The 15,429-nt window shown below is 47.2% G+C and overlaps 1 protein-coding gene across 11 annotated transcripts in view; it reads left to right on the top strand.

Moving 5' to 3' along the window:
• The window catches only part of TSPAN32 (tetraspanin 32), a 31,340-nt gene extending 22,990 nt beyond the window's left edge, over positions 1 to 8,350 (top strand). For 2 of the 11 annotated variants that reach the window (XM_015632200.3, XM_015632195.3), the window contains 4 exons: positions 40 to 141; positions 1,622 to 1,714; positions 3,788 to 3,871; positions 6,023 to 8,350. In XM_015632200.3, coding sequence (XP_015487686.1) covers positions 40 to 141; positions 1,622 to 1,714; positions 3,788 to 3,871; positions 6,023 to 6,118 — 375 coding nt within the window. In that variant the 3' untranslated portion in view covers positions 6,119 to 8,350. Of the gene's footprint in view, positions 1 to 39; positions 142 to 1,621; positions 1,715 to 3,787; positions 3,872 to 5,491 lie in introns of all 11 variants that reach the window. The other 9 variants (XR_004497897.1, XM_015632199.3, XM_015632197.3 and 6 more) reach the window with 9 other exon arrangements.
• Positions 8,351 to 15,429: the final 7,079 nt, after the last annotated feature.

Below are 15,429 nucleotides of genomic sequence, written 5' to 3'. Positions count from 1 at the left end.
TCAGTGTTTTGTATGTACAGACCTCTGCTTTCATTGCAGGTGGAAGACAGCATGATGGATGTGTATGATTTTGTGTATGAGGAGGTGAGGAGGAACACCTCCAGCTCCAGGAGGCACGAACTGACTGCCATCCATGAAGCAGTAAGTTGTCTTTCACCTGCAGGGGAAAACCTCGCCCTGGGCTATCTTCCTGAGGGTTTTGGCAGGCTGGGGCTGACACCTGTGCTCTCTCATGAATGCTGCAATGCCATTTTCCCTCAAGAACTGACTCCTCCAGCCTACCATGGAGTTCGCTCCTCCCTTCCTATTCTTCCTTTCTCAGATCTGACCAACCAGATTATCAACAGGAAGAAAGGCTCACCTCTCTGAGCATCACTGTGGCACAAGATCTACAAAGCTTATGCCCTGCAGCTGCCGTAGTATTTTCTGTCTCAGCACCCCTGTGACTTGCTCCCCATCTGTGGTACAAGAGTGTGGACATGGCACCTGGTCAAGTAGAGAGGAGGGGCAGGAATTCCATATAGTCCAGAAGTAGTATTTGCATGTGGTTATTCCTATTTAACCTCAAGTTTGTGTCTGAGGAGTACTGGGACATACATGGCCTCTTACAGAGCTGGAGACTGCTATCAGGCTCCCAAAAACCACTACCCAGGATGCTGTTGGCATAGGGCACTTCTCTATAACTCAGCAGGTAGGCAGGGGTGGTTACCCAGAGCACAGGGAGGACACTTGCCCCCAAAGCCACGGGAGATGAGTGAGAATGTCCCCCACAGGGAGAAACTCCCAAGTCCCTGCTGAGTAAAGGACATGCCATTCCCTCACACAGCAGGGCTTGTTTGGGGAGTGAGTTCATGGCACACAGCGAGGCTGGATGGGGAGGTCAGCTCTGCTCAGCTGTTTCCAGACACCTCCCACACAACTCCCTGTATCCTTCTGTGTTTTCTTAAATCATCATAACAAGTACTTTTGAAAGCTGTTTCTATCTGTGGATCTGAAAACACAAAAGAGGGCAAATGTTCCTCCTTGGTGGTGGTGGCCCTCAGAGCCATGACCAGGCATGCAAGTGCTTGCTCTCAAGGTTGTGGAGCAGCATTCCCAGGGTCCCATTTGACAAGGAGAACCAGTTGACTGGCTTCACCAGTTGCTTTTTTTAGTTGCCACCTGAATTGATGGAGAAGCAGTCTTTATACTCCTGGGGTTTCTTTTTTCCCTTCTGCCAAAGCTCAAAACTGTCCAGTGCACCCCAGCTTTAGGAAACCAGCTCCAGTGGGTGTTGCTGGGGACCCCCATAACAATCACTGGAAACATGAGTTCAGAATCATGAGCATCCCTGGGCTTTCCAGAGCATTAGTATGACCACAAGGGGAGGGCTTTTGCCCGGTCCCAGGCAGCAGTCCTGGAGGAGCACGGGCAGGTTTGAGTGCAGATCCACCCACCCCCCCTGAATGTAGCCTGCATTGCTGCAGTTGTTGATTCCTACGTGCTTTGCTCCTTGCCACCCTGGGTGGGTAGCCCTGCCTGGGACAGCAGGGGCCCATTGCCAGCACCTCCTGCTGCAGCAGCTGGCAGCAAGGGGAGAGAGCCCTGGCGAGCAGCTGGCAAACTTCTCCCTCTCTTCCAGTTCCTGTGCTGTGGGAAGCACTCTCCTTTTGGGGACACAAGCAATGTTGAGAACAAGATGTGCCCACCCAGCCAAGTACACAATGAAGGACAGGTAAGGGAAAGGTTTCTCCTACACCGTAGTGGGGTTGTGCCTCTTTCTAAGGCACATCAAAACCTCACCGGTGCTAAAGTGTTAATGAGAATTGTGCTTTTTCATGGTTTGGGGTTGAAATGGTTTGTGATTTGTTTTGTTGGGGTTTTGTTGTTTCAATAACACTGGACACAGTATTGGGGTAGTGCCTGGGGTCCAGCACAGGAAGGACATCGACCTGGAGGAGCAAGTCCACCAATATAGGTCAGAGGGATGATGCATCCCTCCTGAGGGATGGCTGAAAGGATTGCTTTTGTTCACCCTGGAAAGAAGATGGCAGGGAGGTGACCTAATTGTGTCCTGCTGGAAAAGGAGAGAGACGCAAGAAAGAGAGGGACTTTTTGCACAAGGGTGTAATGACAGGGCAAGGGGGAACAATCTTGGAACTGACAGGAGTTTTAGATTAAATATTAGGAAAAAATTCTTTACTGTGAAGGTGGTGAGGTACTGGCACAACTTGCCCAGAGATTTTATGAGTTCCCCATCCCTGGCAGTCTTTAAGGCCAAGAGGGATGGGGATGGAGCTCTGAGCAACTTGATCTAGGGAAAAGTGTCCCTGCCCATGGCTGGGGGGTTGGAACTGATGGGATCTTTAAAGTCCCTTCCAGCCCAAATCATTCCATGATTCTGTGAATTAGGAGGAAGGGCCCTGGTTGATCAGCAGGTCTCGGACCCACAGATGCCATTTCCTTCGCTGCTCTAGAAAGCTTTCAAAATGCTTGTGTTTGCAGCCTGTCACTTGCCTGCAGCTTTCTGCTTATCTCCTGTGCTTGCAGAGAGTGTGAGATATCACAGACATGTATCAGAGCACAGAAAAACTGTTTGACTTTTCCACATGACACTAATTTCTGACACTTAAAATGTGTTCCAGTAACAGCAAATGTGGAATTTGATGTAATTCCTTTTTTCCTGAGGCATTAAATACATATTAAAATGAGAAGCTCATGAATCAGGGTGATGATGCCCAGCAGTAGCTTCCTCAAGTATGCTTCATTGTGGCTCTTTCAAGTATCTCAGTGAGGCTGCTGGAGATGCCACCAGTATTAGACCATTCTGTACTGAAGCTACAACTTCATAATCTCTCAGCAAATCTACTGCACGATCATTTTTCTTCCACCAGTGTAGCTAAAGCCACCAGCATCATGTATGGTGTTTCTAGGAAAAACAAAACCACGCTGCTGCAGCGATACAAACAGGCTGTCAGGTGAAGATGTCAAGTGCTAGCAGCACAGCTGATGCACAGGCACACGTCAGCTCGCAGGGGCAGCGTTTCAAAGCACAGCCTCCAGGAATGGCACATCCCAGGGCAGGGTCAAACTGGGCTCAAGGAGCAGGAAAGGAGAGCAGAACAAAGCTGGGCACCGTATGGGCGACTCATTCCTCCCACTTAGTGGTCTGTGTTTCCCTCGCTTGGGAGCCGAGGAAGCGAGTGGCAGGATGTGCTTTGTGTAACACAGGAAACCGCAGGGTTTGGTGGCCACACTACATTCACTCCTGGCTGTGAGTGCTCTTTCCTCAGTCTGCAAACCCCTTCATCAAGGGCATTCTCTTGCATTTCTGAAATGGCTGTCTTGGCTAACACCTCAGGGATTTCTGTGGGGCCATTGGCATGCTTAAAGCTAATGTGTATTAATGCTTGCAGCACCTCGCAAAAATTAGCTGTTCATTAGTAACCTTGGGGAGTGCATTTGGCACCACGGTGTGCTCTGCTTTCCCATTTCCATTTCCTTCTTTCCATTATTCAGTGGGTGAAAAGAAAAAAGCTTTTGCATGACCACACTTAAGTACACATCCCCCACAGTCCAAAATGCATTGCACCAATAAATGTGTTGTAGTAACAGAAAAGTTATCACAGATGTTTGTCTTCCCAAGCTGCAGCAGCAGCAGAAAAAGGAAGAACTGCCCAACTGTGCAATGCTGAACCCCTTTCTTGCCTCCTTTTCTCTCTGAGGCTGTGGAAGTGCTGTCATGGGGATAAAACCCCCCAGCAAGCTGCTCCTGTGCTGCAAGGGGTGTTTGTTTCTCTCTTCCCAGGACTGCCTGCGAGAGATCCAGGACTTTCTGAAGAAGCACATGGACTTTGTCTTCTCGCTTCTGGGCATCGCCATTGGCTTCACGGTAATAGTGTCTGTCCTTTCACATTTTGGCTCTGAAAGGCAGGATCCAATGAGGAAAAAGCAAAATTAGCCCCCAGAGGCTAGGATTTTGGGTGTTTTTGGATGCTGGCAGCAGAGAAACAAGCAGTGGTGGACTCCACCATGGAAACTGGGAAAGGATCAGGAATCTGGCCAGGCTGATAGGTGGAGGGGTTTTCCTTCAGGACTAGGTTCACTGCATGGTTTTCGTGCCCTAACGAGGCATGGCATCTGGGAGTGGGGAGGAGGAGGCAGCAGCAGTTTAATTTCATCCACCCAGGCTTACCTGCATGACTTCTCATGAGTGAAGTCCATATCACCTGATGATATGAGTGAGAGGCTGTATCACCTTGCCCAGGGCTTGTGGATTATGTAGAAAGCTGGCAGCAATGGCTGAAAAGGAGATGCAATAAAGCCTCCATATTTTAGGAAACTTGCTGCCTCCTAGATCAACCTGGGAAGCTGTTTGTGCAGCCAGAGCTGGAAGGTCTTGGAAGCTACTGAGCCCCAACAATGGAGCTGGAGAGCTGTGCAGAAGGGGAAGGTCTCATCCTAGTAATGCTCATTAATGAACCTGATGAGGTTCATCTTCGCAGTGTGTGGGTAAATCACAGGCTCATAAGGAGCAGGCTCATAAGGAGAGGGGAAGAGTGTGTTGTCTGGGCTCCCAGGTTCTGTCTTTGAAGGAGTAACATGCAGAGGAGGGGTGAAATCATCTTCAGATGATGGCTCATGTAGAAAGGATCTGCAGTTAATTTGGGGGAGAACAAAAGAGAAAATGTAATGCTGTGAGAGGAGAATGTTTTTCAGTGGTGAGGGAGATCAGGGGCTGCATGGGGATGGTCTCTTTGGAGATGGAGAAGGCCACTAATTAAAACCAGCCTTCTTGTTTGCCCACCCACTGCTTGGCAGAGGTGTATCACTGCACATAAGGACTCTGAACATGTGGTGGTGCACATCAGAAAAGAGCATGTGCCAGGAGACTCCTTTCTCCACCATGAAGGCTGGTTTGATCTGCTGTCATATCTCCATGCTGCTCCCCAGCTGGGATGACCTTTCTTGACTGAAAGTAATTTGAAGATTCTGCCTTGTATCCACCTTGGCACAATTATGGATTAGAAGATTCTTCTCCATCTAAATAAAACCCAGAGAAACAAATGATTTGTATTTTATACTGCTAGCAGTAAATTAGGAAAACCATCAGGCATTGATATGAAGCTGTAAATGTAAAGTCAAGTGTGAATATTTGGTGTCACTTTCCAATTTTTCTCAAGCATAGGGAGAATTTTACTGCAGCTATATTCAGATAAAAGTAGGAGCACTTTTATAATAGATACACTTTTTTCACAGCTTGATGCTGTAGCCAGATAAGGCAGCTGTCTTTGAAGCCTGTGCTAGAGGAAATCTCGCTGCACAGTTCACTATTGTGATGGCAGGATGCAAGGGAAGCCTGTAAAGAGGGCTATAGCTGCTCTGATGTCACTGTCCCTCAGCCAACAATGCACACACATCCCCAGATCAAGCTGCAAGCAAAGGCACTAGCACATTAGGGCATACTTGAGGAAAGAGCACATTGTTACAGGCCTCATTATCCTTCCCACAGCAGCCTTACCTTGGATATGTTGCCTTGGATGTGTTAATCCTGATGTGTGATACACCAGGCAGAGTATGACAATGGTGAGGAAATACACTGTCCTCTGCATTCATAACTGTTTGGGGTTGGTTTAGGGGCTTGCTTGTTTGTTTGGGATTTTTACTTCAAACAAGACATGAGTGTTGTGGTTTTTTCTCCCTATGATACCTTTACAAAAGGATATTATTATGAGAGAGAGATGTTTGTTTGTATTCCTGTCTGTGGCAGGAATTGAAATTTCCTGGTTTCATCTTATTTCTTGGTATTTTTAGGGCTAGGTTTGAGCTGTGCTGTGCTAATTCCAATCAGATGTTTTAACCATGTGTTGCTTTTGTTTTTTAACTCCAGTGTCAGAAACGGTGTTCACCACTTCACTGAAAACCAGCTCTCTTCAGAAAAATGTGACAACAGGCAATATTTATGACTGCTTATTTGCACAGATGGAGCATCATAATTAGTTACACACTTAATTGTATGCCTGTCTCATTTATTTCCTTTTAGGTTTATGGGATGATCCTAACTTCATTCCTCTGGTTCTCCATCCACTTCAGCAGCAACCTGTACCGGAAAGGGAAATACATCTTACGGGAGAGGTAGAAACCTGATGCCAGGGCATCCCTACCAGGCAGAGCCAGCTCTTGGCACAGGAAGATGTCTGAAGTCACCCACAAAATGCCCTGGGAAGGTATTACGTGGGGTCAGGTGGTGGGATGTGTGTCACACATTTCCCTTTCCTGCACTACTTCTGGGCTCAGAGATGCAGATTTCCTCGATGGGAGACGTACGGGCTGTGGCTCCACAAGGAGGACACAAAGAGTTCTTTACAACCAAATGGAGAGAAAAGCCCAGCAGAAATCACAGCATTAAACCAAACTTCTGTTGTGCTGTCATCTGAGCAGTTCCCTGTGACCCTCAAAGATGCAGTGTTTCTATCAAGATGGCTTTGGATCACAGCCCAGGATCAACATTGCACTATCAGTAAATAAATGACAGGGAGTATGTCACCACTGATGGAAATGTGCTCTCCCAGCCTGGACACTTGCAATGATTAACTTTGGGCATGTTTCTGATCATGCTGGGGCACATAGGCATCCAATGACTGTCAGCTAGTTTTCCCATTTTCCACCATTGCCGGATTTATAGAACTTTTGGTAGATATCAGGACAAGAAAGTCAGAAGGAAGTGAATGATCTTTGAAACAACTGACCAACAGAAGGACATATTTCTCTTTTATTCCTCCTTGCTAATGCAATACAACTTTTTTTTTTTCTTTTTTTTTTTTTTATTCTTAGGATTTAATCAGCCTCCTAGATCTTGATGCCATACTGAATTCACTGGCACTTGTTAAGCTGCACCTTGAGTGTTGCATCTAATTCTGGGCCCCTCAATTTAGGAAGGATGTTGAGATGCTCAAAAATCTCCAGGGAAGGGCCAGAAGGATGGTGAGGGGTCTAGAACACAAGCCTCTCTGTGAAGAGTGGCTGAGGGAGCTGAGGTTATTTAGCCTGGAAAAAAGGAGCCTTGGGGTGATCTTATTCCTCTCTACAATTCTCTGAAAGGAGTTTGTAGCCAGGTGGTGGTCAGTCTCTTCTTCCAGGCAACCAGTGACAGGATGAGAGGACACAGTCTTAAGCTGTGCCAGGGGAAGTTTAGGCTAGACATTAGAGACAAATTCTTCACAGAAAAAGTGATTGGGCATTGGAATGGGCTGCCCAGGGAGGTGGTGGAGTCACCGTCCCTGGAGGTGTTTAAAAAAAGCTTGGATGTGGCACTCAGTGGCATGGTTTAATTGATAAGGTGATGTTAGGTCATAGGTTGGACTTGGTGATCTCCAAGGTCTTTTTCAACCTGGATGATTGTGTGATTCTGTAACTTCCAGCCCAGCTCTATGTTTATCAGGCTTTCCTAACCCACTGTGCTCCTGTGGTGAAAGGACTTTTGATATCACACACACAAACAGAAGTTTAAATCTATAAGAGAGCAGGACAGATCTCCAGCCAGGTTAAACAACACAATGTCCAACTCCACGTCCTTTTTACATCACCTTATCAATAATAAACAGAATTTGTAAAAGGCTGTCAGTCTAGCTGAAACAACAGCTCCCTGGCATGCTTTGCCCTCATGTTGAGGAGGCAGAGCTGCTTCTGAGCTGAAACCCATCATTGCAATATATGTAGCACCTGCTGTAAATTACACATCTCTGTGAAATGTCTGTTCAACCAGCAACAGCTTTCATGCCTCTCATACATAGTGGCTTTTAGGCATGAAAAATGGTAAGTGGCAATTGTTTACTGAGATAAACATGGACAACCCTGTGCTGATGTTCAGTCCTGGCCCACAGGCAGGGGCTGCTCCATGTACAAGAACAGCAGTACACCCTGCAGCACCTGGCTGGCTTTCTAACCTGGGCTGAAAATACATTGTATTGGAAAGAGTTGTGTTGTGGAGGGCTGAGGGAGAGCTGTCACTTCTCATTCCATGCCTGTGGAACCAGCAGAGCTTCACTGTTGACTTTACTGGAAGCAAGAACTGTCCCAGTGTAATATTCAAGCTACCTCCTGGCAGCCACCAACACACCTTAGTCTGGCAGGGAATTGGGTGTCATATGCACTTCCCAGCATGTGCACTTTCTAGTGGGGGAGTATTCACTTGTATGCCTATATGTATCATCAATGTATCATCACATATATTGTCTCTTTCCAGAGATCAATCTCCCTGGTGAGCTCCAGCTGCTTCTGTCAGGCCACTGCTATTGTCATTCCTCAGGCAGCTGGCAGCTGATATGACTCATGGTTGCTTCAATAAAGATTAATTTCTTGCAGAAGGCCATCATTCCTCCTCTTTTTTGTGCCATGCATGAAGCTGCCTGCATTGCTTGGGGTTTACATCATGGTGGGTGGACTCAGTACTTCTTTTGGTGCTGGGAAGAGATATTCCCCAGGCAGCTGGTGCTCGTTTGTCCCAGCAGTGTGCTGGAGGGAGAGGATGACATTGGTCCTTTGGGGGAAAAGGAGCAGCTCCTCAGCCTCATTCCATCCTCAGCCAGTTGATGGGACAGCAGACAGGTACCTCTCAGGGAGCAATGCAGAGGCAGGAGAAGTGCTTTAGGACATGTTTAAGCTGTAACAAGCAGAGTATTTATATGGAAGAAATGTCTATGGTTTCAGCTTTTAAAGGATTAGGTAGAGGTCTCACACACTGCTCTGCATTGGCTGGTTAACTGCTGATACTCTACCATGTCAAAAAACATCATAGACAAATTGGTGGAGTCAGTGTCATTGGTGTGGGTGACCTACTCAAGCCTTATCAACATTGTACTTGTTAAACATCTCTGTTAAAGCATCACCACCAGGACTGCTGAAGCTTTAGGTGCTCCACCTTCCCAGGTCAGTTTTTAATGTAGAGACATAGTTATAGACAGGACTAGCATATATATGATGAAGTTAGCTGCTTTTCTGCTCCTGAAAATTACAGAGGGATCTCATCACAGGGCAGCAGGAGCCCCTGCTGCTACACACAGCACAAGCTCTGTGAGAAGACTGTGTCCAGCCACTGTCAGTCCTGTGAGCTTTATTCCCATTTCACTGGCTGCTGGAGCTTCCCCTGCAAGGGGCAGCACCTTCAACAAGGAGGTGACAGAGCCATGCCCAGTTGGACAGAGTCTTCTCCCAGAGTTTGTGTTGTGTGTGGCAGCAGGGGCTCCTGCCACCCTGCCATGAGATCCTGCTGTGATTTTCAGGAGCAGAAAAGCAGATACCTTCAGCTCCTTGATTTTTACAAACCCATTACAGAAATGTGCAGTGTTAACATTTTATTCACAGTCGTAGAAGTGGCAACACCGAGGGATGGCTGGATGGAACCTGCAGGGTGGGTGAGTGTTACACAGTGTTTTTACACCTCTGCCAACAAAAAATCCCTGTCCTACAATGAATGTTTTTGCACTTACTAGTCCCTAATTTTCTGCTGGCTAGGGGCAAATTACAGCTCTTGTGCAACGAGAGTAAAGCCCCAGGAACTTATTGATAAGTGGTGCCAAGATTTACACAGTGCTGAGAAGAGCATGAGCATTGGGGATGCAAGCCAGCAGCCAGACTAGGAAACACCTGCAGAGCAGTGAGCCTTCCTGGGGCTTGCTCTAGAGGAAGCTGTTTGTTATAAGCATGTCAACACTCACACTCTGCTAGGAAAGAAATCCTATTTATGTAGGCCTATATGGGAGAAAAAAAAAATAGTATTTTCAGACCAAAGGTACAAATATTTAGTTGTGAATTGGCTCCAGCTACTTGTCAGTTAAGTTTTGGCAATTATCAGTTATTTCCAGTTAGGTCATCTGGGCATTTGCAGTCTGCCTCTCTCTGAGCATGTGTTAGCTTCTGCTCATGAGTTACCTTTTTCCTTTTACTTTAGACAACCCCCCATCTCTATCTGAGGACACAGCAAGAGGGACCAGTATATGGCCAGGTTTCTCTGGTCTGTGTGGCCACCTTTGGGACTACCTATAAGCCTGTTGGGCTGGGGTACATTGGCCCATGGCAGCAGCAAGCACCTTTTGTGCTGCTCTCCACCTTGCACTGCTCTGCCAACAGGGCCATTAAATTCCATCAAGGCCCTACATGGGCTCACCATATGCTGATGGCTGGACTGACCTCAGCTTGCTTATGAGCCAGAGGAGCTTTCCCAGTGTCTGCTCTGCTGGCAGTGGATGAGGCTCAGAGCACTTGTGGATAGCACAGGTTAAATAATACAGTAACTCTCTACCGGGATTTGGTGGTGAGGAGAGTGAGAATCCTTCACCTTTATGGTGTGCTGTCTTGACTCCAAACTGGTTTGCTATTTCCTGCCCTTTTGGCCATGTGTTTGTGAGCTCCTACCGTCCTTGAAATACAACTTCCTCCTGCAACAACCCCTTCACTATGCAGCTTGGATTGAAGCCTGCAGCATGCTCCTAGAGAAGACACTGCTGAGCGTGTCCTTCCAAAGCCTTAGAAGATGGCAAATCTGGGTGGACCCTTGCAGTGCTGGAGTGTAAGGAAGCCAAATCCTGCCAAGGTAAAGCTGTGTTTATAAGCTGCCGACACACAAAATATTTTTGGAAGTAATAGTTGATAAACACGTTTTTCTAACCAGGTGCAGAAATAATGCTTTTGAGAAAGCAGCTGGCTATAATTCTCCCCTAGAAACGCAGCCAGAGGTGGAAGATGCCCCACACAGATCTCGGCCAGCACAGCTGAAAGCAGGTGTGGTCAGAAGCTGCTGTGAATACACAGATCACACACATCCTGCAACTTTCACATGAAGTGTCATTGCAGCTCTCTCTGTTAGTGAAACACAGCTGGGGAGAAAAGTGATATATTTCTTGACTATGTAGTTTCTCTTCTGGGAGAATGAGCAACTGGCAGCAAGAATCAAAACTGTCCACTGAAAGATGTAACAATGTGTGTGACAGTGGGAAAGAGTCTCAGAGTGAAGAGCGAGAGCTCTGGAGAAGGCTTGGAAGCTGTTTTAGGAAACACAGGCCGTATGTGTTTTGCAGCTTTTGGCTGGAGCTGTTAAACCCTTGACTGACTGCAAGCCTGCTGGTGAACCCACTCCACTCCCCACCATGCCATCCCTCTCATCCCCAGCACAAAACTACTGCTACCTTCATCCCCTGGCATTTGAGGGTCCATCAGATTTATACCTGGAGGCAAACTGCATATCTACTCCTGTCAGGAGGGTCAAGGGGGAAAAATTGCACTGCTTTACCTGGAAGTATACCACCTGGTATGTGGTGTTTGTTCAGCTTGCAAGGAAGTGGCACATCTTGGGAGAAATAAGTTCAGACTAGCCTGGAGATGCCCACCCACAGCTAAAGCCCTGCTGTCTTCTAGTTGCTATTCCCTTGGACTCAAGCAAGCAAAGAAGAAAGATCCTTCCCAGGATTTCTTGCCAGGAAGATGCATATCCCTGTGTTGCTCACCCTGGAGTCACTGGAATTCAGCTAGCTGGGTTGTGTTTATATTATCCCAAGACAGAATCCCCCCAGTCTCCCCTCAGCATCACTATGTGCTATTGTCTAACCCCTGTGTGCAGCAGGGACGTGCTTGGTTTCTTTTTAGCCCTGTTACATCAGCAATAAACTATTCCAGTCTTTATTCACCTACTAATGAATTATACATTGATTATACAATAAGAGCTCTCTGCATTGATGGGCTGGGCTCTTGCTCTCCCACATAGCACCTCCCAAAGCACAGCTCAGCCCAGCTGTGGCCCAGCCTTCTCTGATGCCCTGAGAAAAATTAATGTTCACTTTCTGGGCTCATGAGCTGAGAAAAGAGAGTGCCTGCTTGGATGAGAAGCCTGCTTGGGTTGTCTCTCCCTCGTCTGGAGCTCCAGCAGGAGCTGATGCTGTCCTTCCCCCCCACTTATATAACCTGACCTATCACCATAGATACATTGATATAAATATTTAAAGATGGCAGAGAGACAGGCCAGGCAGATGGGAACCATTTGTTGAGTTTATTAGAAACAGAAACTTCAAGCTCAGCTACAGGTCTCTGCTTGCTGCATCCCTCTCCCCTGAGGCTGCAAGGCAAGTGCAACCCCCCACATTGTCACAGTGCTTCAACTCAGCTTGCAGAGATGAGCATGGGGATTTTTGGATAAGCTGGTACCATCCACTCCTTCTAGGGCACAGAAAAGGTATTCTGAAAATGTCCATTTAGACATGGGGATTAGATTTCTCATGCTGTTTTTTTCTGCTCAAAATGAAGGTATTGGCTGGCTCCCCAGGGGTGTAGATGGGTCTCTCCTGAGGTGTTGGAGCTCCATAGGCCATAGGCCAGTACATACACTGCAGTTTGCCTTTGCTCAAGTCTCTTCCTTGAAAAGCAGCATTGTGGGGTGTTGGGTGCTGCCAAGGAAGTTACCCCTGTGTGCTCTGGGACTATTAGCCTCCCACAGAACAACTTTCTGAGTTTCTTATCATGCATCTCCAAAATGTCCTATTTAAAGATCTTTGGTGATGCTGCCGTTTGTTTGTTTTTTTGTTTTTTTTTTTTACCACCAGAGCTAAATTGGAAATTCAGGCTCTTCCTGTTGTATTTTGCAACAAAAATAAGAAGTAGTGGTTAAAAGCTATCTAGGACCTCTCCAGCAAGATGATGTGCAGTTTTTTCCCGTGGCATATCTGTCAGTTTTGAGCTGGCTGAGGAGGTCAGGGGGATTGCTATGCAAAGCCAAAGCTTGCAGCCAGAGTATGACATCAGCTGTGGTCCCCAGTGAATAAGGGATTCCCATCTGCTCTCCCAAATCTCCTGGAGACCCTGGTCAGTAGGTGTTTAGAGCCTGCCTTGATGGTAATCAATTCACATCCTGGTTGCCAGCTCTTCAGGCCCGTGTGAGAGCCGAGGAGGATGTGTGTCTCTCCTCTCCCCTCATCCCCCTCCCTCACTTTTTATAAAGCAAAAGGCTTTTTAAGGGGAAGCTGCTGGAAAGCAGGTGGGCATCTTTCCTGGGATAATCAGGCTCAAAGTCCCAGGGGTTGGGTTTGCTGAGTCCCCCTGGTAATGGATGTTCTGCTAAACTTGGACTGGGAGGCAGCATCTGCTCTAACGGACCCTGGTGAGTCATACCCAGAGGTGCCAAAACCCACAGGCATGACACTGGCTTTTGTAAACAGGTTCGCAAAAAACCCCAAGAACCCAAGCCAAACAGGCAGGAAAAAACACTGCAAGTGCCTCTACTCTCAATTGCTTCACTCTGCCTAAAAACCCAGTTGCAGAAGCACTTTCAAATAGCTGCTTAGGGATGGGTTTATTTTTTTTTAATTTGGGGTTTGGGGGCTTTAATAAAAAACATTTTTAGAGCTTATTTTTTTTTCTATTTCAGTGATGAAAGGCTTGGGGGGAGGTAGGTAGCTTCCTCACAGCCCTGCCTGCAGCTGGCTGCTCTGTGAATGACTGCACGCCCTGAGCACTCGAACCAGCTTTTCCTCCTGAAGAGGGAAGTCATCAGCCCTATTCATAGCACTCACACTCAGTACTGGCATGTGACACCCAGACACGAACTGTATTTTTGCAAATTAGCTTTACTTATTGATAAAGACCTGGTAAAGCCACTGAGAGGCTTGGGAAGATAGTTGTGGTACTTCATGGGCTGTACAGCAAGTAATGCAGTGTGAGAAATGAGTATATGAAACATGAGAAATGAGTACACAACACCTGAAATCACACATAGTCCTGAGAAACAGTATGTGTTATCTTGTCACTGTGCTTTGGTGATGGCATCTTTCTTCCTGTACCTAAAGGCCAAAGTTTTCAAATATACCCAGCTGAGCTGCTTGAAATAACAACAAGGAAAAACAAAGCTTGAAATACTTTTCCACTTCCAACTTTTGGAGAAGACTTTGTTGGCATGGCCAGTTTAAACCCAGTAGGCTTTAGGCTGTAACTGGGAGCTTCTGGTTGATGGTGACACTGTGCCCCTGCTGCCCCTGCCACAGCTGTCCCTGAGCAACACGTGCTCCAACAAAACCTGAAGGAAGGCCCCAGAAACAGAACTCTGTTGGCTCCAAACCAAATTGTTGCCTAATACAATTTTTGGAGGATACAAAAAGGTTTATTTCTTGTTTTTCATTTTCCTTCACTACTCAATATAGGAGGAAAAAGGGCAGAAAGCAAGAAAAGAAAAGCCATGGGGTGGGGGTGGGGGAAACAACACGGAAAAAAAGCAGCCCTAAGCTCCCTGGAAGCAGTTTCAACGCCAGCCTCGTGCCAGTGATTGCAGCTGGGGTTGCCTGCTCTCCAATGCACAAAAGTTGATTTGAGAGTCATTTTCCCTTCTAGGTGGTGGGGCTGCTGCTGCTGAAGGCCTCACTGCTGCTGGTTCCTTCCTTTCCCACTCACAGACTCTCCAAGCAGCATCTCAGAGATTTTCTGGGAACAGCTGCCTAGCTGCACAAGAGGCTTCTTACATATAAGTGCATGTTCATATATTCTCCTGTTTTTAACCTCCACTTTTGTTTTTTCCCTTGGGTAGGGGGGATTGTTGTACTACTAATAGCTGTAAAGAACAGAGGTGCAGAAAAGAAGATGTTGTGGGGCGCTGTGATGTGGCATGTGAGCAGCTTTGGGATCCTGCCGTTATCACTTGGATTGATGAGCAGGAGGCACACAGGATTACAGCTATTGCCGTAACCAGATGGGTCATGCTGATAATTCAGGACAGCAGTTACATACATAAATAGCCTGGTGAACCTCCAGCTTTGTTGGTAAGTCTGGGTGAGTGAATGTGGCTTAGAGACAAAGGGGTTATGAATCCATGGCAAGCCCGCAATCGGGGACATACTCAGCATGAGTAATTAGGGAACGGGGCCAACTTCTATTCATTCCTGGTCCCTGCTGCCATGTCGTGCATGGGCTGTTACTGAGGGGCACAGAAAGTCTTGGTGAGCATGACAGACCCCTGGACCGACTCATCCCTGAGGGTAATAGGATGATTTTGGAGGAAGCTGACTTGATTTCAACATACGGTTGTAGGAAATGTGTGACAGCTAAGAGCTCACTCCTGACTATTGGATGCATGGCTGGGAAGACTCTATCAGAGTGTGAAAATACTTGGCTCAGAAGCTGCGCCCTGAAATCCTTCACTGGCAGGAAATGCCCAGGCAGGAAGAGGGCAGGTTACGACGCTGTGGGCTGCGGCCAGGTTCATATTTAGCTCGGTGAGGTGCTGACCTTGGCTGGAGCTGCTCACTGATGCCTTTTCTAGGTGTCCTCCTCTGCTCTGGTTGTGTCACTTACTACCCTGCCCCTGGAGAGGTGAATGAGCTTCCTGGAAGGGTAACATGGGGTGAGAAAAATTTGTATTTCTAAGGATGAGTGAGTGGGTCAAAGTGGATCTCAGCCGAAAGCTTGTGAAATTTCATC

This window comes from Parus major, chromosome 5 (genome assembly GCF_001522545.3).
Source record: "Parus major isolate Abel chromosome 5, Parus_major1.1, whole genome shotgun sequence".
NCBI classification, from domain to species: domain Eukaryota; kingdom Metazoa; phylum Chordata; class Aves; order Passeriformes; family Paridae; genus Parus; species Parus major.
The sequence above is the reverse complement of the archived record's forward strand: the minus strand, read 5'-3'. Positions and strand labels throughout refer to the sequence as shown.